The 22,602-nt window shown below is 54.7% G+C and overlaps 1 protein-coding gene across 1 annotated transcript; it reads right to left on the minus strand.

The window, feature by feature from the left end:
- Positions 1 to 6: 6 nt before the first annotated feature.
- Tmem201 (transmembrane protein 201) lies at positions 7 to 21,280 on the minus strand. Its single transcript, XM_031379520.1, has 11 exons — positions 21,061 to 21,280; positions 15,274 to 15,394; positions 14,542 to 14,736; positions 13,533 to 13,709; positions 11,944 to 12,293; positions 11,357 to 11,560; positions 6,298 to 6,530; positions 3,473 to 3,544; positions 2,663 to 2,956; positions 1,951 to 2,088; positions 7 to 1,080 (listed from the first exon to the last, which is right to left on the minus strand). The coding sequence occupies exons 1-11, from the start codon at positions 21,171 to 21,173 to the stop codon at positions 983 to 985; spliced, it is 1,995 nt and encodes a 664-aa protein (XP_031235380.1). The 5' UTR covers positions 21,174 to 21,280; the 3' UTR covers positions 7 to 982.
- Positions 21,281 to 22,602: the final 1,322 nt, after the last annotated feature.

The raw sequence follows: 22,602 nt of genomic DNA on the forward strand, positions 1-22,602 counted from the left end.
CACACACACACACACACACACACACACGCACACGCACACGCACACGCACACACACACACACACACACGAACGCACACAGGGCCAAGGCCTGACCCCTACAGGCACATGTGGCCCCATACTATCGAAAGAGCCAGTGTTAGGCCAACATTCCTCCCCCTCCCTTATGGGACTGGATGTGCTCCAGCAAGCCTGCAGTGTCCTCATGCATTGGGTTGGGCATGTAGGCACCAACGCAGGTGGCCTGGAGCCACGGGTCAAGGGGGACACAGACCAGGGCAGGATGGAGAGGCTAGGAGGCTCAGGAGGAATGGATGTAGGTGTAAGGGAAGGTCCAGTCCCATCTGAATTGTGCAGCTCATGAGCAACTGGGGGGCCAGGCAGGGAGGGACTCTGGATGTGAGAGGGGTGTGGACAAGGGGAGCTCTGCTGTTCTCAGGGTAACAGGGCTACTTGCTGGGAAAGCCATAAACGGGTGTGCGAGGCAGGAGTCAGGGGAGACAGAACAGGTGCTTCATGTTGAGTTCCAGGCTCCCGACCTGCCCAGCCCTGCCTGGAGCCATTGTCAGGGGCGAGATGGCGGCGAATGGCAGCTGCAGAGAGCCGTGCTCTCTGGGGAGGCAGGTGTGAGGATGAAGTGATCCAGGCTCCATGAGCATCTCTCAGGGCTTTCTTCATCTTGGTTCTTGGTGGGGTTCTGCAGCAGACCTCCGGTGTCTGAAGCAGCAGTAGGGCACAGGCAGCCTGGTTGGCCCTGCCATAGCTACAGTAGCACTAGTGTCCCTGGGGCCAGGCAAGCCTGTCAACAATCCTGGCTTTGGGGTCACAGTGTCAGCACCAAACACAGTTGATGTTTGCAATCTGTTGGGTGGACAGCAGGTATTCTGAGGTCAGGCACTCGACCCAGCTCCTCAGGGGCTGATGTCAGCGCCAGTGTCAGAAGTAGCATGCACCTGGCACTGCCCTTAGGAAGGGTACTCGCTGGTCAGCGCAGGCTCTGGTACAGGTAGGCCGAGGTGAAGAGCGCATTGACAGCCAAACTCACAGCCAGGAGGCCCCGGACCAGGGAGGGACTGACACGAGCTGTAAGCAGGACACAAGTCAGAGGCAGTATGGCTGGCGTCCTAGCCCTCAGGCAGGGCCTACCCCAGGGCAAACCGTCTACCCCAGCTGCAGGAACCTGGGGCCCGCTTTCCTGAAGGTCTATCTTTTCAGAACCTGTGACCACACGGATCCAAGTCAGGCCGCCTGTGTCCGCCTGCACCCAGCAACAATAGGGTACGCCAGATAACAAAGTCGCATTGGAAGAAATGGGAAGCTTGTAGGAGGCTACCCTACTCAAGTCTTAGAGATTACAAAGTACACTAAGAGGCCAGGATGGTGGTTAATCATCCTTTAATCCCAGCAGAGGAGGGACATAAGGAGGTCAAAGGCATTCTCAGCTTTGAGAGTTTGAGGCTAGCCGGGGCTACAGGAGACCTTGCTTAACAACAACATAAGCAAAGGTAGACTGAGGCCCAGGTCTTCTCCTGCCACACTCCAGACCTGACTCGGCAGCACTGAGATCTCCACTTAGGAAACTTCACTGGTGACCTGTCCTTACACCCAGTCCTGCCTTTCTTCCCACCCATGGCATGTCACTGGGATTAACCACGTATGGTCTCACACACTGCCTGCCAGTAATCCAGCAAGAAAGGAGGCAGGGTCAACCCAGGGGGCTGGTAGCACTGTGGCCCAACCATGAAGCATCTGGAGGGCCCAGGCTCTCCCGAGTGGGGTTAACCTGGACATCCTCAGTGTCTGCTTTAAGCACAGGAGCCTGGGCTACCCGTGGCTACTGACCATCTGCCATGGGTGGGGCTAGGGCAGCTGAAGAGCTGAGCCAGGTATGGAACTTTACCATTGTCCCCTGAAGGGGGCCTGGGATTGGCTCTCCTACCCTGGGTCACAGACCTTTCCAGGGAGTGTTCTCCTCTGAGCACCCTTTGGTGGTGGTGTCTACGACGCAGGTGGAAGACTGGGACGACTCATCCTCTTTCTTGATGGAGTGGCTACTGCGGCCGCTGTCTCTGGCCAGCATCGACCTCATGTCTGTGGACAGAAGAGCGAGAGTGTCTGCTGTGCTGAAGCTCAACCCGAGGGCATCCCTGGCAGCTCTGCTCCAGGCCCTGGACAAGGTCCTCCAAGTCTCAAATTGCTCACCTCTGAGCGGCCGAGGGGCAGGGCAGCAAGTGAGCACTGAGTGGGACGAGCAAGTCCCCTGGGCTTGAGGCTCCAGGGATATGGACTGCCTGTCTAACCCTTCCCGAGCATCACTCAGCCCACACGGCCAAACCTACCCCCACTTACAGCCCCAGAGAGCCACACACCCCATGTGAAAGTCTGAGTTTTAACAGAGTCCAATTAACTTTTAAAAATGCTTGTCAGTGTATAAGGATGTGGGCAAAATGAGCGCATCCATGACAGGTACAGGCCGACAACGCACTGCAGGCTTTCCAAGGTCCCAGAAAACGAAGCCCTGAGAGTCATTTACAAAAGGAAAGGCTATAGCTCTCCACCAGTCTAGTGCTGAAGAGGACGCTCCTACCATAGCGCCAGATGACCTCCAAGATCGGCCGAGAGCGCCCATGGCAGTACCTACTGCGTGCTTCAGGCCCACACATACCCATGGTGTGCTTTGTGTCCCAAGTGCGATTCCTCTGTGGGAGCTGGGGAGACTCAGCGAAGAGGTTGCTGTTGGGTGGCGAGTGCTCCTCTGAGCTGCTGGGGGTAGCTGGCGCTTCCCCAGGAGGGGAGAAGAGCAGCAGTTTCTGTCCTTTCAGGTTGAGTCGGGCAGGGCTGATGAGGGGCCTGCGGTGGCGCAAGGAGCCAGAGCTGGAGGCCACGGAGCTGGCCACGGAAGGTGCTGGGGATGGGAGAGGAGAAGCGGGGAAGCTGCTGGACAGCAGAGAAAAGTAATCTGCAGAGAGACAGGAGACAAAACAGTGGAGACAGCAGCATACACACCGGCACCTGCATCACACACTGACCCCTGCCACTCGCCACTGGGACCTGGTGCTCATGAAGGAAGGTGTAGGCTGGGGAGAGTGGAAAGCCATGCAGGAGCCCGAGAGAGGGCCAGGCCCCACCAGGAACTAAGCAGGGGTGAGGGTGGGGATAGCCCCTTAGACCTCCCTAAGAGCTGAGAGCTGGGCTCTGGCAGGAGCAGACTCATAGCTGGTCTGAGGTCAGCTGGCCTGATGAGCTATTGTGGACACAGACGGCGCCTGGCTCTACCCGTGGACACAGCATGATATTGTCCAACCCCCAGTGGTCCTCTACCTCACAGAGACATCATGCTTGTCTCTTACCATGGGCTTGGGTTTGAACACAGGTTCACTGCCCTTGAGCTCACAGTTAACACTCTATGGTGCCTTTGGCCACAGGGTTGCTTGGAAACAGTTTTCCAGTCCCCCTGCCAGCTCTGTCTCCTTACCTGAAAGAGAAACCTCCCTGGCTGGAGACACCCGAGACGGTGGGCGGCTCCCGCTGAACAGGTAACCTGAGTCTGCGCAGAAAGAGAAACGCAACATAACCAGATCTACGGATAATGACCCAGCACCCTCTGTCCCCTCTGTCCCCACATCCCTGACACAGTTAACTGCTATGCTTTCATGAAAACAGGCACTGCTACCCAGGACACACGGGACATCCTCACTTTGCCAGTGAAGACACGGAAGCCTCCAGTGGGTCACAGGAAGTCAGCAGTGGTGTCGCAGTCTGTCTCATTGTTTGCTCTCTTTCCACACAATATGCCGTTTTAATCTTAGGTGTAAGTGTTTAGCTTGCAGACATGCATGTGCACTCTGTGGGTGCAGTACCCCCAAAGGCCAAAAGAGGGCGCCAGACTGCCTGGAACTGGAGTTACAAATGGTTATGAACTGAATCTACAGAAAGCTGCTGCAACCTCATGAGTCAACAGAGAGATCTGCTGTCCCTAACTGTCACTGGGACTGCTACTTTCCTCTCCCAAGGGGCCTGAGACAGAATCTGTTAACCCAGCTGCTCCCAGTCAATGCGTCCTGGGGCTAGGGAGGAGTCAGCTGCCAGCCTGGGGCTGCAGAAGACACACAGTCCCCACTGTCTCTAAGACAAGCAGACAGGGCTGCCCAGGGGTCCACTGCGAGTGCTTGGCCAACTGTGCTCTCAGCACAGTTTCCCGGGCACAAAGGCGTCATTCTGCTGCTACTGTAACGTCAGATGCTGAGGAGAACCCAGGGCTGTGTACCCTAGGTAAGTGCTCCACCATCGAGCTGTACCCCAGCCTGAGCCTCTTTCCCTACCCTGGTGAGAATAAGGTGCATGTTAGCAGCAACCAGAGTAAATCCTTACAACCCCAGAAAGTGTACATGACTGTCCTGTCATAGACAGGGAAAGGAACACCATGGAACACAGTTCGTCGGAGTTAGTGTGAGTGCCTCCATTTTATACTGTAAGAGCAGCATAGGGGGGAAGCACTGGGGGGAAGCACAGGGGGAAGCACATGGGAGGCTGGGCAAACGGTAGGAGAGCCTGGAGCTAGCGGATCAGGAACTGCTTCCTGTGTGGGGAAAGTCCCGCCTCACTCTGGTTGGGTATCCTGAAGCTGGAGTAACAGGTGACAAACTGCAGATCATGGGAGCTGGGGACAAAACCCATCTGTGCATGGATCTGTACACGTATGTATATATAAGTATGGCTGTGTGTGTGTGTGTGTTTGCCTGTGTCTGCCTGCGTGTCTGCCTGCCTGCCTGCCTGCCTGCCTGCCTACCTACCTACCTACCAACCACCTAACAACCTACCTACCTACCTACCTACCAACCACCTAACAACCTACCTACCTACCTACCTACCACCTAACCTACCTATCTGTAAGACTCTGCTAGGTAGCTAAGACTGGTTTTGAACTCGCTAGGTAGCCTGGGGTGGCCTTCAACTCTGGGGTTTACTAGGAAGGCGAGGAGCAAGACAGAGGCCCCAGAAAGGGCTGGGCCTTGGTCTCTTCAGGCTCCACAAGGAACAAGCAACCAACAAACGCAACTGACCCAAACAAAATCTCTGCTCTTCAGGCACACATTTTCCAGTAAGAATAATAGGAAATGAGAGGCAGGTGGATCTCTGAGTTCGAGGCTAGCCTAGGTCTACAGAGTGAGTTCCGGAACAGCCAGGACTGCAAAGAGAAACCTTGTCTTGAGGAGAAACAAAAGCCCCCTCCCAAGCTCCTGCGACCGTGATGAGCAAGGAGGCGCCGTGATGAGCAAGGAGCAAGGAGGCATCGATGCGAAAGAGGCAAACGGAAGGCATCTGGGACAACCCTCCTCCCCTGCCTCCCCAAAGACGTAACACCCTGAACAGGAAGCCGTCGAGGGGAACTCTTAAACAGTGTGGTAGGATGCTGAAGAGCCGCTCTCCACGGCTGATGGCTTCCAGCGGGTGTGTGGGAGGGAAGGGCTCAGTTCTCCGTAAGGGCAGGCCGGTGCTTTGACCGTGCTATAGGAAGGGCTCAGCTCTACGTAAGGGCAGGCCAGTGCTTTGACCGCGCTAAAGGAAGTACATACAAAACACAAACTGAACTTGTTTGTTTTTTTTTCTATTTTTCAAATATAAGTTCTTTAATTTTATTTTTTTAAAATTTTCTGAGGGAGGTGACCAGACTTGGGGGCTTGACTGGGCAGTGAGTGTGATGGGGTACATGATGTGAAATCCCCAGAGAATCAACAAAAATATGTAGGTAGGTAGAAAATGGTAAAGCTCAGAGAGCATTCATTTACTGAGACCCAACAGATATTGGGGTAGGGGTGTGGGGGTGGTGTCGCATGGCCCAAGGTGGCATCAAACTGGCTATGCAGATGAACAGGACCTTGAACTTCTGACCCTCCTCCCTCTCTGCCTTCAGAGTGCAGGATTTACAGGTGCGTACCACCATGCCTCCTTTACGTAGTATTGGAGATCGAACCTAGGACCTTGTGAATGCCAGGCAAGCACTCTACCAACTGAGCTACATCTCTAGTCTCTTCTGAGCCCTTTAAGTATATCATTTCCAACAATACAACCACTCAAGAGGAACATTCTCCTACAGGCCCATGTTTTGGGTAGGCAAACAAGACGATGTGATTGGTCACTGTGGCTGCTGAGTGAGCTCACCTGGATCTGAGCCTGGCCCTGGCCATCTCCTTAGCTAGAGTTCAAACTCTCTCTTTGGTATTGTCCCATCTCTTCCTCACAAGATCCCAGCCCAGCTATTCCCAGCTTGATTCTGTCATCAGTGCTACAAGGTCTTACCTGTCCGGGTCAGAGAAGGGATGGTTCCCAGTGAGAGGGCCCGACTGAGGCGGCCTGGCAGTGAGGAGGGGGAGACCCGGCGGGGAGATCGGAACAGCTGTTGCTTGGTGAGAGGCAGGAAGCCAGGCGGGGTGGGGATGAACAGGGATGCTGGCGAGGCTGTGACGCTTGGGTAGGGCACAACCAGGCTAGGGCTGGAAGGGAAAAGGCTGGCAGAGTCTCCTGAGAAGTACCTGTAAGGGCCCATGGGATACAAAAAAGAGGAGGGTGAGTCAGGAAGGCTCTGGAGACAGCCTCTGCTCAATGGGGCCTGGCCCCTCCCAGGGTACGAGGTGGGCCTGAGTCAGGGTCCCAGAGGAGGCGTGCGTTAGTTGAAGCAAAGAGGCAACTGTCCACTTATTAGGAGCAGGTGGCTGGGAGATGCCAGCATGACTCACCCCACCCTGCATGCCCCCTCCAGCCCCTCATCACTGCAATCTACCTCTACCATAAGTCTCGGCATTAAAGCGACACTGTTACCCTGGCCAGCTTCATGCCAAGCCACCCTTGGCCCTGAAGTGAACATTCCTACCCCCAGACAGGGCACTCCGCTAGGCTCAGCAGACCTGGGGCTCTTCTGGCCACCTCCCATTCTTTGCCTACAAGTTCCCAATGGAGCAGTTGGGCTCCGAGACACTCTGGATGCTCCCCGACTGGGCTGGAACTTTAGAAGGTGCTGCCGCATCTCCATGGGGCTGTGCCTCAGGAGCCCCCTGCAGCACAGGGGGAGGCACTGCCCCCTGCAGCACAGGGGGAGGCACTGCCCCCTGCAGCACAGGGGGAGGCAGCCAGGCCTTGGATTCTCCAGAAAAGGCTCTTACACTCCACATGCCAAACTCAAACTTAGAGAAACCCCAAAACAACCACCAAGCTACCCGAAAGACAGAAGGTGACAGTGTCTCTTTAACTTGAGAACAGTACAAATCACACAACAGAACCTGAGGGCCACAGGCCAGAATGTCAACCATGCTTCCGATTAAGGCACCCAATTACAGAGGGGAGAGGGGCAGAGGCAGTTAATACATTAGTCTGCCATCTGGAAGGAGCTTCCGGTATCCAGCCTTACCTCGATCCCAAGGGACAAATGAGCCCAGCAGACAATGTGCCGACGAACGGGCTGGCAGGGCCGGCCCCATGGTGAACGGGGCTAAGGCACTAGCGTGGCCGAGTGCTTGAGGGGCGACTGCTAGCCAAGCTCTGCCCCACCTCTTTCCCCATTTTTCAGTTTTATAGGAGAGGCGTATGCAGCCAGATGGTGAATGTCCAGAGAACCAGATGACCTTCCCAGTCTCTTGCAAAGGACCCTGAAGCCACCAGAACCTCCAGCTCAGTGTCTGGGGGAGGTTCCTGTCATATCCAGGAGCCTAGGGTGACCCTGGAGTGAGCAGCCCCTAAGGACCAGCAAGCAATGGGGGACATAGGAAATCAGGGCACAGCAAAACTGCAGAGGGGCATACTTGGATGAACCCTAACTTTGCTCCCAGAGCTGCCTTTTGGGTGCTGTTAGAAGCCCTACTCCTTGATCAAAGACTGAGGAGGAACGCTGTCCCTGTCTTAAGCAAAACTGATTTGTTTTTGTGGAATGGAGTTTATCTCAGTGGTAGACTGTCAGGTGTGTGTGCGTGTGCATGTGTGTCTGGCTTTGAATTCTAGCACCCTAACTCACCCCCACCCCAAGTGTGCTATCTTATCTTTTCATTTCAGGATTACAATTGAGTCTGGCTGGGCCTCACTGAATGTCCCAGGGCCATGTCCAGGTACTTTAGGGCTAGCGGAGGTGAGGCTGGGACCTGGGTACCACATGCTTGACTGTGAATGAGCCTTTGTGGGAAGACATTGGGCACTGCTGAGAATTTACTGAAGTTGCAGCAGGTGTCAGTCAGCCTCAGAGCAGGTGCAAAGGCATGGCCAAGCCCTTCCAGCAGGTGGCAGCATAGGATGCTACACTAGGTCTCCTGTGTCCATTCCTGTCATATCCAGGAGCCAAGGGGGACCCTGGAATGAGCAGCCCCTGAGGACCAGCAAGCAATGGGGGATGCAGGGCACAGAGAGGGCCTAGCCAGGCAGGGATTCCACTTCCTGGCCCCTTAGGTCAGCACCTCAAGCTCAGCCGGGCTTTGCTAGTTATATCCTCATTCTCTCTAGCTCTGCTCATCATTGGGGCCACGGCCATGGTTAACCCTGGGAGTCCTAGCCACTAAGCACAGGAACTGTTGCCAGGTCTGAAGCCTCTCTCAGGCCGCACTGTGAGAGAGGGCTCTGGAGGTCTGTCTCCCTCTTGCTGTGACACACAGTAGCATCAGCAGAGGAGTGAATCCCAAAGGTGGGGACCCTTGGCAGGGGCTCAGCTCTGCCCTGCCCCGGGCAGTTCCTGAAGCAGCCTCTTCTGTAAAGGATCCAATGGTTCTTTAGCTTGTTTGAACCCTACCCTGCGAGTCTTCTCCCTGCTCCCCGGGAGCACTGACTGTGAAGAGGGCCAGCAGGCCGAAGCTCACTAACCCACCCTGAGGGAGGGAAGCTCAAACCTTCCTCCTCACTGCGCCACCCAGAGTGGAGCTGCTCAGACAGCAGCTTATCCACACAGCAAACACTGGGTGGCAGGACGGAGGAGCAGCTGGGCCCGTAAGCACCCCTCATCACCACCAGCTCCCCAACCTGTTCCCAACTCCAAATGCAGTATCCCAAAACCAACCCACCTCCCTCCTTGGCACAGAAGCCCTTCTGAAGAACATGAAAGAAAAAAAGACGCGGTACCTGGTGCCAACCGGAATGAGCAGGACCCAGGAGGCATTTATTGAGAACACAGCATTGAGAACACGGCATCTATGGCCAGTGGTGGTTACAGTGGTTAGGGTCACTGGACAATTAAGCACAGTCTACTACATGACGCAGGCTTGTACTGGGCGCAGACAGAGGACGCAGCAGGATGGGCAGGCTGGCCTGGGATGGAGGGTGGTCCTGCCCCAGGGCAAGTGTTACTGGAGAGTCTGCTCGGCCCAGCGTAGGGACCCAAACCCAGAAGTGAGTACAGTCTCCCTCGTTCACTTTCCAGGGATACCACCTGTATGTACCTGGGATGATCCTACTCTGAACGGGGACCGCCTGGTGGCTGTCCCCAGTCAATGAGCCACAACCCAAGGGTGCCTACATTTCCTCAGCTTCTGCCAGCAACACCAGAACATGCTTTCTCCAACTAACAAAACGTTAACCATTAATGCTAAAAAGTAACACGCACGCTTTAAAAGGCCAGGAATCCTGATCCACCATGCCTTCTACCCCACCAGTAGGCAGGGCGACGTGCTCAGGAGGGATTCTGGCTGGCCAGAACTGGCTCTGTGTATCATAAATAATTTAAATACACACACATATACACACACATGCATGCACGCACTCACACACCTGCTTCTAATGCCAAGAATGCAGAAATTAACACCATATTGTCAGTTTCTTTGAGATCCACAGTACACACATGAGGACGCGCAGACAACAGCCCCACCACCTGTTACCAAGGTCAGCAGCAACTAGCTCACATCAACCACGGCCTCACCTACACTTCAGGAGACCTTCCACACCCTTACCCAGAGCAAGCTGAGCTCTGCAATGCCAGAAGCAGCGCATGGTCTTCTGACACTTCCAGGTCACCATTCATGGAAGCTGAGTAATACTGGACTGCTGTCTGATAATGGAGGGTCAGAGGACAGAGGCCCTCACTGCCTCTCAAGCTCCCTATGGGGTTCCAAGGACTGACCAGCCACCTCACAAAGACTCAGCAGCGGATGGCCATGTCTGATGTGACATTTACTTATTCATGTGAAATCTTCCTTTGCCTTGCCTGGGCTCCAGTGCAAAGGGTGAAACTTAGAGGGATTTAAGTTAGCAGACAAGTGGCAGGAACAACAACAGAAGGAGTGTAAGTCAGTCAGGAGCCACCAGAGGCCAGCATGCCACATGGGTTTAGCATTGGCCTATGGTCCAGATGGAGCCTTAGACAATGACTTCTTCCCATGGCCATTACCTTCACTGCCAGTGTGTCACCTCTCGTGCTCTTCAAATCCACTGAGGCCAGCACCTCAGGGCCTTAGAAAAGGACCCACCACGTCCCACTTCAGATGGCTAACTAAGACAACAGGGATTTGTCCAAAACCCATCAGCTAGCTGGGCCTGATCTGGGTGACTTTTGGAGTAGCATCCTGGGAAGCTGGGCCTGGGAGGAGGGCGAGGCTGAGATTACATGAGGCCGGCAGTTGCCCCCAGAGAGACTGAGGGCAGAAGCCTTGGCACCCTCCACAAATCATTCCAAGGAAGCTACCAATGCTAGAGAGGTACAAGGGACAATGCCCGGGTGTCACCAACAGTCTGTTGGGTCCTGTATGAGCAGAGCAGCTGCTGATGTAGGATGACCCACCCTCCTCCTACCTGGCAGACCATAGCAACTTGCTGACCATAAGGAACTGCAGGCTTCAAGTGTCCTCCTGAGGAGCCAGCCTCGAAGACACAGCCAGAGACAAGCTGGACCCAAAAGCTGTCCTCACGACTCCAGAGAAGGACCCTGAGGGACCATGGGTCTTGGGACGAGTGGGTTGCTCTGCTCTAGTCCTAGCTCACCATGCTGAGAGGCCATGGCTTGTCAACTGGTCAGTGTCAAGCAATGACACAGGCACAGCAGCAGTCTACACCCTTGCCTGTGGATTCAGACACAAGCCCGGGTGCCTGGAGCTGGCAGGAAGCCGCGGATCACAAACAGGTCAAAGAACTGCCCATGCTTGGTCACTGGGGCTATGACAGGGTCTTAGGCCAGAGAGGCGGTGGCAGTGGTGAGCAAGCACAGGGCACCTGGAGAGCACCGAGCCTGGGGGAGGGGCTTGGTGGTACTGGTAAATAAAAGGGGCAGTGGAGGGGCTCTGCTAAGGGGGTAGGAGTGGGATGGCTAAGACAAGACAGTTGCCTGCTTTAGGGGCGGGGCCGAGCCCGGCCCATCTGCCACCTGTCCTCCCCCCACAGTCACTGCTGCTTCTCTGACCTTCGGGACCGGCACCTCCGTGGGCCTGTCGACTTCCTTGTAGCCACAGCTGCGGTGAAGCCCACCAGGCAGCACAGAGACGTGGTACTGAACTTGAGTGTGTCCAGCCAGCCGGGTGAGGCAGCCTGCAGATAATGCTCTGCCAGGTGCAACCCCAGCAGCAGGGCCCAAAGGCAGGTGGAGAAGGCATCGATCCGTCGGAGCCTGCCGGAGAGAGCAAGGTGAGTGTGTGACCAGAGGACAGTACAGAGCCTCCCTGTCATTTCCTGTGCTACACCCTATCTTCAAAGGGCCCAACTCAGAGATGAGAGGCCAGTGAGGCCAGTGGAGGTCTGAGTCCACCCGCCTATCCCCCCACTGACAGGCTGCCCAGCACTAGGCAGGTCGGTGCTCCTATGCCCATTGCCTGGCCTGGGACCAAGGCAGGCATTGCCCTCACTTGAGCTTCCACAGCCTGTTACTCTGACTTTAGACATATGTGAGGTGACTGGGCCCAGCCGCAGAGGCCAGCAGCAGCCAGCAGCAACCGGCTCAGTGTCACTGTCATTTGTACTTCTGCCCACCCAGTCCCAAGGCCCCCAACACACCTGATACGGCCAGCCAGCAGCATGGCCAGCAGGCAGGTGAGCAGGCCCACTGCCACAATGCCGGTCTGGTGGCTCTGCCCAAAGGCCCAGGCCTCATGTAGCTTCTCTGTGGCATGCTCAGGCAACAGGCCTAGCAGCTGCTGCCAGCCCTCCGCCTGAGAAGTGCTGTTGTCTGAGGCAGCAGAACTGTTGCCCCCGGGAGGTAGGGCGGGGGGCAAGGCAGCCCCTGGGGTGAAGGGTTCGCTGGGTCCATACAGTGTAGTGGACAATAAGAAGGCACAGGCCAGGAAGGCCAGGGCACGGAGCAGGATGACCTGGAATGGGGCCTTCATGGCCGAGGAACTGAAACTCTGAGGGAGGGAGGGAGAGACGATGGGTCAGTGGGAAGCCAGAGAGCCACCAACAGCCACCCTATGCCCACCACGTGGGACGCTGGCCAGTCTGTCTGCATGCCCTTGCTCTGATGCTCAGGATCACTGCCTCACCCCAGACTATTGCCTCACTATGACAGGGCTCTCCTGCCTCCTTTAGAGAAACATTTCTACACATTGGGACTTCATGCTCTAGATCGTTCAATCGCCTTGTCAAGTTTTTACCAACAACTCCTATTACACTTGACTAGAACACCAGTAAGGTGTTGAGACAACTCTGGAAAAAGTTCAATTACATTTCTTTTGTTAGGGCCAGAGAGATGACTCAAGTGTTAAGAGCACCAACTGCTCTTCCAGAGGTCCCAAGTTCAATTCTCAGAAACCACATGGTGGCTCACAACCATCTGTAATGGAATCTGATGCCCTCTTCTGGAGTGTCTGAATAGAGTGACTGTATTCAAGTACATAAAAAAATCTTAAAAAAAAATTTTTTTTTGTTAACAAGTTATTCAGACTAAAACCCAAGAAGCTAGAATAAGAATCAAAGATCTGAGGAGAGGAGCTGCCTGTTCTTTTGAGCAGACACAGGGGAGCAGGGACAGAGGTAGTATGTCCTCATGGTCAGCGGCCAGCTACAGAATGGAAATGACAGAGCTGGCAGACGCAGGCCACATCTGACACAGGGTGGAAGAGGAGTTTCCTTGTAGGGAGTCTCTCCCTCTCAGTGCACTTGCTATTCTGACTTATCTTCTGTGTGCAGGCACGCTTCCTACTGCTGGGCTCCAGTCCTATGTACTCACTATTGTTAAAAACCTAGACTACTGGCTTACACACCATGACACATGCCTGGGTCTGACCCCTGGCACTGCTGCGGATCGTGTGTGTAGACCCTTGCAAGCACCTCAGTGCTACCCTTGGTTCCCACAGCTGGGAGCAAGAGCCACAGTGCTCAGGTTACTGTATCATGAAGCTGCCATGAGGAACAAATACAAGAGTGTTTAGAAAGTACAAGGGTTGGCAAAAAGGTACGTGGCAGCCGCATCCTGATCCTAGACACCCTCAGGAAGACCCCGTCCAGCGCTGACAGCAGGGAGTCACCAGGCATGTTTCCCAGAAAACGAGTCTTGGCATGCTCCACTATGCCCCAGCCACTTGGGCCCAGCTCCTAGACTATCTTCCTCCACACACTCAACACCTAAATGTCCTATGGCCTCAGACCTGCCCGTGGGCCTGGTCGGCCTCCCGACGCCGGAACTGGTGGCTGAGAAGCAGGGCACGCAGCTGGCGGTTCTGGTGTTTGATGTAGTACTCGACAGCTGCCTGGCACGGGCGGCACAGCTTGTACATCTGCTCCAAGTGGTGGCGGTACACCTCAATCTCCTCATCGTAGCGGCCCTGGAGGTGTAGGCAGAGGGCCTGTATTACAGCTGGGAACTCAGTTCAGACTATGGCCCTGCCTATGCAAAAGGTGACAGAGATCCCAGGAGCGAGGGCTAGGAGGAGTGGAGGCCGAGACACAGGACATTAATGACATTCTGTAGCTCACAGCCTGCTCAAGTAGGGACACTGAGCAGACACTCTCTGGATTCTGGAGAAGGACAACCAAGGGTCAGGGCCGTCCTTTCTCCTTGATTCTCAAGGTCTAACACACACCAGAGAGCAACGGAGTGACTCCTCAGTGCCACAGTAGCCCAGGACAGAAGTCCCGCCCCTTTCTTCCTCAGAGATGCAAGGTACACTGCGAGTGGTGGGAATGGATAAACAGGAAGTCACCTGGCATCCATCTTCCCCCCATGGCCTCTTTGTAAAAGCCCTTTAAGAACTGCGCGTGCATGCGTGCGTGAGGCTAGAGGGTCATTTGGGTTAAGTTTGCTCTCTCCTGAACCACCGCAGGAATCAAACTCAGATAATCAAGCATGGTGGTAAGTGTCTTTGTCCCCTGAGCCATCTTGGTGGCTTTCCCTCTTGGCCTCCTGGCTCATTCCTGGACCCCTATGTTTCTTAGGCATCCTTGGGACTCAGGTGGGATCTGCCTCTCTTCTTTTCAGGAAGCCACACTAAACAGGACTAACTGATGAATGAGACCAGGAGGCCGCCCCCTAAGGCTGCAGTTGGAGTCCAAGGCCTCTACCTCCCTCTTCTCAGGGACAGAGCCCTCTGTCCTGGCAGGCTCAGGTGTCCATGGTGTTCGCCCAGTGATTTGGCTCTCCCAGCCAGGCGTGCTCACCTCCTCACGTGGTGTGAAGGCAGCCAGCTGCTTGATCTTAGTGGTCTGGTGGTGGCTGCACCTTCGGCATAGCAGGACCTGGCTGCTCACCCACTGCTGCGGCTGCGCAGGGTCACGGGGACTGGGCACACCGCTCACCACGTGGTTCAGGTGCTCCATGTACTGTGCTGGGATTGGCTTGTTGTAGTCTCCATTCTGGGGTGGAAGAGGTCCTGGTCAGTGGGGGCCGGGAGCTCAGAGATGTTCCAGATTCAGACAGCCCTACTCTGGCTTTCTTCACACAAAAGAACAGCAACAGTTCTTCTGATGCTGCCTAACATGGAGCCCCAAACCTAGGAAAGCACCTCAGGGCAGGCCCTGGGGTGCCCTTGGCCCACATTCCTCACCCTGGCTTTGTCCCTTAGAAGGATACACTGAGAACTCAGGCTGCAAGCTGGTCCTGCGGGTAGGCTATCTGTTACTAAGTGTCAGTAAAAGCTACACCCAGATACTCACACACTGTCTACGGTGGCTATGCAATCAAGGAGGTGACAGAGAACCACCTACAAAGCTGTACACTGCATCTGCAGGCCTGGGCCTCACACCTGCCCTGCTCTTGACTCCAATCTTACCCCGTTGTGGTGAGACAGGACAAGTGGCCACGGTTCCCAGGCCATAGTTAAAAGACAGTGGCACGGAATGTGAGTTCAGGCCGGCTCAGCAGCAGCCTTAGCATTGGCTAACAGTCCATACCTCTTGAAAGCCATTGTACTGCTCACAGTGGGGACAGTCCCAACAGTTGCGATTCCCATAGGGCACCAGCGTGTCGTGGTTGCAGAACCAGCAATTGACGACTGTGTGTGTTGGCTTCACCCTGTGGACCAAGAGCAACAGTTAATCTGGAAGACTTTAGTATCTCAAGAGTGGGAAGTGTCATCCACAGTGGAAATGAAGGCCCAGCCACAGGACGTGGAGGGAGAAGGGACTCTTAAATGCCATCTCCCAGGATGATTTTAGTCAACTTCAAAGGAGGCAGTTGAAGACTCACGGCTCTGTAGGCTCCATTGTATCCACCTGGAAACCCAGGGCCACCAGCCCCTTCTCTTCTGGGTCTCAGGCATTGCAGGGCAGAGAGGGGGGCAGCACAAGGTCAGGGAGAGCTAACCAATGGGCCAATAGAGATGACACTTAGGACCGTCCTTCCCTCACGAGGCCTATCCCTAGGGTACAGAAATCATGTCTTGGAGAGTTGTAAGATTTAAGGGAGCTTTCTGTCCTTCCCAGAAAAAAAAATCCCTAGAGAGAGCCAAGGGGTGGGGACTATTGACAGGGCAGGGACAAGCCACAGCTGCTCAGCCAGGGAGGGCCTACAGTGGATTTTGTTTGTCACACAACAGGTGGGGCCTGCAGGATCATTCTGGCCCAGACACTGGGGATCTGTGCAGCAGAGGGCACATAGCAACTGCCCAGCAAAGCCAGTCCAGGAATCTAGAAACAAATGGGTGAAGGGCAGCAGCTGGGAGCCCTGGTGTCCTGACCTTGCCCCTTTGCCCTGTCCTCAGTCAGAGGCCATGCCTAGTTCTGGGGCACTGCCCAGACCTAGGTAGAGCGAGCCACCATACACAGGTGGTCCTGCTCCTTACAAAGCATCCTAAAAGAGGGTCTGGTTGTGGAGCTTATGGATGTGCTCAGCAGGTTCTCATTTCTTAAACTCAGCGTGTAAGCCGGACCTGTAAAGTGGACCAGGAACAGTGCCCAATGCTTCAGCATGTCACACAGATTCAATGACAAGAGAAGGCCATCTAGTCAGGAGGGAAGACAGCTGAGGAAGTGCAGTTCTAGTCCCTGGCTCAGCCCACACGCCTGCCCATCAGCTCTACTCCCTCCACGCACTGTGGGCGAGTGAAGAAGGGGTCCTGTCAGCTGAGGATAAGAGCATCTCCCTCACAGGAGCTTGCTCTTGGGAAGTGCTGAACAATGTCCTGGCCTAGTCCATGTCAACACATGACAGCGACAGGGACATGGTGTGCTCTTGCAGCTCAGCCTCACACTTCCTTCTGCCTGAGTTCAGGTCTAATGGCAGGAAAGGTGCTGGGGATGGCTCAGCAGTCAAAATACTCACTCCTCTTGTAGAGGACCCCAATTTGGATACCAGCATCCACATCTGGTGGCTCACAACCGCCTGTAACTCCAGCTCCAGGGGATCCGATGCCATGGGTCTCCACGGGCTCCTGCATTTATGTGTGCGTGCATGCACACACACACACACTGCTTAAAAACAATAACAACAGCACGGGGCTCACAAGCAAAGCCTTAAGGTGCACAGTGGGCAGGGCACCCTGTGCCTTGGTCTCTACCTTCTAGAATCTTCAGTTCAATCCTTCTCTTTTCAAATGGTTGCTCAGACTTTGCTAGTACCTGGCGCTTGAAAGCTTTTCCGGCCCCCAAATGGAAAGGGGAACACAGGAGACGGCGGCACCAACTGTGGCTAGAGGACTGGAAATGTGCTCTGCTGGGGTGCCTGTGTGTTTGGCATTCCTGGGTAATTAAACACTTACTTTGTGGTAATTTGTACATCTTTTATAGACTCTCTATAATTATGCACAAGGCATGGCTCATAGCTAGTAAGCAAGCTCTCAGAGAGCACTCTCATCTGCCAGAGGCAAAGCACCCACCTGCTCCTGGGGCTCCTGGACCCTGGTTCTATTCGATAGGAAGGGTCACTTCTGGGCTTGCTTGGAGACCAAAGACAAGCAAGCAGGGGCTGCTGCTCTGGAGACAAGCCCACCCAGGAAGCCATCGTTTCCACTCTGGGTCTCCAGCTCTGTTGCTAGGGAAATGGCTCCTGGCCTCTGGAAAAAGCCTGGTCTGGAAGTGGAAGGCGGGGGATGCATCCTCCCCTGAGGCCAGAGGCTAATTTCTGCCAGGGGTGGATGCTTGGAAGTAGGGGGTGTTCTTTTATGGCCAGAGCAACCATTGCCTGCCTTAGCTAGGTGGGATCCCTACACCAGAAGCTACCTCCTTCACAGATAGCCCCCAAAGGTGTGTGGGCAGGAGCAGCCAGGCAGCTGGCCAGACTCAGCCCTTCCAGCACCAACCAGCTGCTATACCAAGTAACCAGAGGGTGGGTGAACACTGTCCCTGGGCAGATTGGGCAGTCCTGGCCTCACAACTCACCCAGTTTTGTTTCAGGGAAAGTCCTCAGAGTTTCTCTGGCAAACTCCTTGGTCCACTTTTCTCCCTCAAGCTAACAATCCCAATTCTATGACAAATCACATTTGGGGACTACGTTGGAGCTGACTAGATAGCATGTCACTTTAACAAGAGAGGAAGGTGACTCGGCAGAGGCAAGCGTCTTGGTCATACTCATTGCCATGGGTGGGTGAAGGACAGAGAAGCCATCTCTCCATCTGGTCTTGTGATGTTCTTTCTACTCCTGGGAAGCCACAGGGAACCTAGGGGAGCCATGGCAGATAATCTTCCAAGGGGCCAGGGGCAACCGCATGCAGGGTATCCCCTCCATGAGATCGGAGTGCACACAGCTGGAAACACGAACATGTGCTTCTGTTGATGTTTTCTCCATCAGCCTAGGACATTTAGGAAAAGCAAAACTCCTGCCCCACACCTCAGCATAGGTAGCTACTTCAAGTTCTTTCACCCAGGAACCAATTAGGGCCCATGTTATATCACACAGGAGATAGCGGCTGGCCTTAGTTCCTGGGTGCTCTGAGTCTGTGGGGGACCAACATGCCTATCTCCTCCTAAGGAGCCTGACAAGCTACGCCTGTGAGAACCAGGCTTAGTTCCCTCAGGGTCCAGGGAAAGCTCAGCTTCACAGGATGCTCCGTCTCCGCTCTTCCAAGTGTGACCTCATCCAGGAGGAAGAGTTCTAGGAGGTACACCCTGGGCTTCAATGGTAGCAGCAGGGCTGAGTGCAATTCTGCACAACCTGGACCACAGAGATTCCATCTCCAGCCTAATCTCGTAGCAGCAATGCTATCCACAATAGCAGAGAACCCCAACGCTGATCCCTCGGAGACAAAGCAGCCCTGGACAGACACATTACACACTTACTCCATCAAGTACCATGCAAGGCTTTCAGAGGTGACATCTGAGCAGAATGCACTGCCTGACTGTGACACATGAACCACAATTCAGAGTGGCAGGAAACAGATGCCATAGGACTGGCCACCAACATGCAGGACATATGCTGCCACCCAGAAACAGGTGCCCTCAGCAGCAGGGCAGAAGGCAGGAGAGGGTCAACTAAAATGCACATATAATGTGGTTACTAGCTCAGAACAGTGAGTGTTGAGGGGAGCTTAGACACAGGAGTAACTGCCAGAGGGCCTCTGAATGCTAGGATAGCTCTGCCCTACACCTGAGAGAGACTATCCATATGTATCCTCATCTCCAAACACAGAAACTATGATCTCAATAAACACAGACACATGCCACAGGCCATGCAGGCAGGACAGTGATGGGTACTAAACTGAGCTCCCAGGGGCAAACCCAAAGTGCAGTGTGCAAAGGGACAAGACACACGAGCGGCAGCATGAAGAATGGTGGATGTACAGGGAGAGGGATGTAGGACCTCCACTCCAGGACCCCAGGTCCGGGGAAGCCGCTCTGGCTGGTATGGGTGTGAGGCAGGGCTCCTCCGCCTGCAGCTGGTGATGCAGGATATCCCCCCAGGTTTTGTTTCCCTGCTGTGAAATGGACAGAATGGCACTACGTGCTTCACTGGAGCTGCTACTGAATGATAGGAGCTCTGTGCAAGGCACCTGTACTGCTCTCATATCAGCAGTAACGGGGACAAGAAAACTCCATCGGTAAGGTAGCAGAGTGGCTGGACTTGGGCTCTAGCCAACTTCCCTCAACCACCGTGGCCAGTTTTAAAACTCAGGAAGGGCTGACCTGAACAGGGACATTTTCTTCACATGGCTCCTCCAGGCCACAGTCTAGCCCTCTGCTATCTCTGTGATTAGCTTGAAAACACCTGCTCCACTAAAGGCCTTCCAAAACCAAGTTCCCGTAGGCCCTCCTCTGGCATATTCAACCCCCATTCCCCACAGCTGATTCCTGCCTGCCACAGCTTCCCCTCCAGGGAAGGGGAAAGCTGCAGCCTCTTGCTGAGTGAACCCTGCTTCAGAATTGTGAGAGGCCAATTCACCTCCAGATGAAACCCAGACCTCATAAAGATGCACGCACACGAGGCACCATGCTCTGACCAAGCAACAGCAGTGGTCCAAACACCGTGCCTTGACAGGCTGGTGTCAGCTCCTGCAAGAATATATGTCCCACACACACCTTACCAAGGCCGCAGATTCCTATCTCTAGCAGAGGCAAAGCCCTCATTGGCAGGACAGGAAGGGATGACAGGCAGTGACCCAGTCCTGGCCATAACCAGTCCCACTCTGCTCTTCTGGCCACATGCCCTATCCTGAGCTGGCAGGGGCAGTGGCACCCAGGAGGTGCCTGGGCTTTGGGACAAGCTCTGACTGACACATGGACAGACTGCCCAGGCTCCCCTGGGTGCAGATAGAGAGAGACTGCTTTGGGTTAGTTGATCTTAAGAGGTCCCTCTGACTTCCAAAAACTGGGTAGAAACAGGATGGAAAGCCTGGGTTGAGATCCCTAGAGTCAGGCACTCTCTCAGCCCTCTGGGATGTGGCCCCTCCTTCAGACTCAGCTAATGTCCATCCCCTCCTCTTAGCTAACCTACCTCTAACACCTTTTGCCTGCCCTCTACTTCAGGAGAGAAGCAGGGTCAAGGAAGACGACCCCTCACCCAGGTTGCCAGTTCAAACCATAGCTTCTTATCGCCCAGAGACTAGGGGCAAGTCCTGAGCTTTGCACATCCCTGGCTGTCCCGAGGAGGCTCCCATAAATGCGTATATGTTCCCATCCTCAGGAAATGTGATCAGGTAAGCTATTCCTCACCCTGTTGAAGAAATTATTCCCTTCTGGGGTTTGACCCCACGGAGGGGAATGTCCAAGGCCAGTTTTGAGTACTGGGGTCTGCGTGATCTCCGAGCCATGATAGGACAGAGAATTGGCCCCAAAGCCCATCCCAGACATGTGTCCAACGAGTACAGCGTACACCTCTGAGTGGACAGGTTCCTTAAATGTGTGGAGTGCAGGCTCCTGCCTCAGGCTGCTACTGTCCACACGTGCCTCTTCTAAGTACTCAGCTCCAAGGCTTCTTCGGAGGAAAGCTTACGTGAGGAATGTTATTGCTATCGCATGCAGACCATTAAGCGCCAGCTCTCATCATCCTAACCGAAGGGCTGCAGAGGCCCAGCAGGGCAGTTCAGCAAGGAGCGCGGGCCTCGAAGGGAGGAGCAAGCAGCAGCCCCCTCCCCCAGCCCCGCTCGGAGGCTGCTCCCTGACGAGGCTTTGAGGGGGTTGAGGGCAAAGGTGGAGGCGGAGAAAGCGTCTCCGATCCGCGAGCAGGCCTGGTCCGCCCGTGGGACTCCGCCGTGGCCTCACGGGGGCGGGGCGGCGGCCGGGGCCGCGTGCGGCGGGGCGCGCACTCACCTCCGCGCAATCCGGTAGAGCACCACGCCGGCGGCAGCGCACGCCGTGACCCCCAGGCCGCCCGCCAGGCCGGCGGTGGGGCAGCTGGCCAGCAGCGCGCTCACTCCCTCCATGGCTTCCGGGCGGAGTCGGTGGGCTAGGGGCGCGGGCCGCGAAAGGGACTCCCGGCGGCCCGCGCGCGCCAGCTCGCGCCGTGACCTTCGCCGCTTTGTAGCCGGCGCGGCCCCGCCCCTTGACTCGGCGCGCTCCCGCCGCGCAGCCAATCGCGGCGCGGGGCGAGCCTGAGTGGGCGGGGCGCCGACGGAAGCGCCCCCCAGCGGCCGCAGTTGGAAAGCCACTCTCTAGAGCTGGAGGGAGTCCGGCCTGCGCCAGCTGCCTGCGCATGCGTGCATTTGCAGGTCCTCTATGCTAATCCTTGCCGAGGCTGTCTCCACTTAGTCCTGCTTTCCTGGCGTCGGGCCAAAGCCGGCCTGTGCTGCTCCAGAAGCCACAGTGGTTGAAAATTAGCTTGCACAAACACAAACGTCCAAAGACGGAAACAAGGTTAAATAATCACAGGATAGGCATGTTTCAGAACATAATGCAGCCATTAGAATGAATGGCTGAGGGGGAGGAATTGGCCCTGAAGGGTTTTTTTTTTTTCAGTCGAATGTAGATGATTTTCATAGTTGCCAAATTTGATGAAGCCTGTGCACTTCAAATAGATTACCTCGGGAGAGGGATCGAGGAGGGAAGAGCCACTTATAGGAGTGTTTCAGCATTTATGTGAGCTAAATTACGGATCAAGAAAAACTCACTGAGGCTTGGTGATGCACGTCTTTAATCCCAGCGGAGGTAGGCGGATTTCTGTAAATTTGAGGTCAGCCTGGTCTATATAGTGAGTTCCGGATCGTCAGGCAATCCATGGGCTAGTAGTGAGGCCCCGTCCTAAAAAAAAAAAAGAAATAAAAAAAAACAAAACAAAAGGAAAAACTCTAGCAAGAAATATTTATACCAGGTTGGGCAGGCATAGTGGTACAAGCCTTTGATTTCTTAAAAAATGAAAAATTATGAGGCATGGTGGTGCACACTTTTAATCTCAGCACTTGGGAGGCAGAGGACAGCTGATCTCTGTGAGTTCAAGGCCAGCCTGGTCTTCAGAGCAAGTTCCAGGACAGCCAGGGCTCTGTTACACAGAAAAACCGAAAAACCGTGTTTTGAAAAACAAAACCAAACCAAACAAAACGAAAACAAAAAACAAACAAAAGATTTAAGAAATGTTCATATCTAATTACGTGCTATGTTTCTGTAGAATATTCCCTGCCCCAAACACAGACACAATTTTATGAGTGTTTTTAAGATCAAGCTCTCTGTGGGCAATGATGGGTTGAGGGTCACTGCGATCTCTTGCTTTTGTTGCTAGTTCACCTGCCCACATGTCACCGGTCAGGAAGGAAGGAGCAAGCAGCCTGAGTGTAGGGACAAGGGAAAATCTCAGGGGCATCCCTGTCTGGGCTTGCATCAGAGACAAGGCCTTTCTCATCCTCCTTTGAATTTCTCCTA

The sequence above is a fragment of the Mastomys coucha genome, unplaced genomic scaffold (genome assembly GCF_008632895.1).
Source record: "Mastomys coucha isolate ucsf_1 unplaced genomic scaffold, UCSF_Mcou_1 pScaffold18, whole genome shotgun sequence".
Lineage (NCBI taxonomy): Eukaryota > Metazoa > Chordata > Mammalia > Rodentia > Muridae > Mastomys > Mastomys coucha.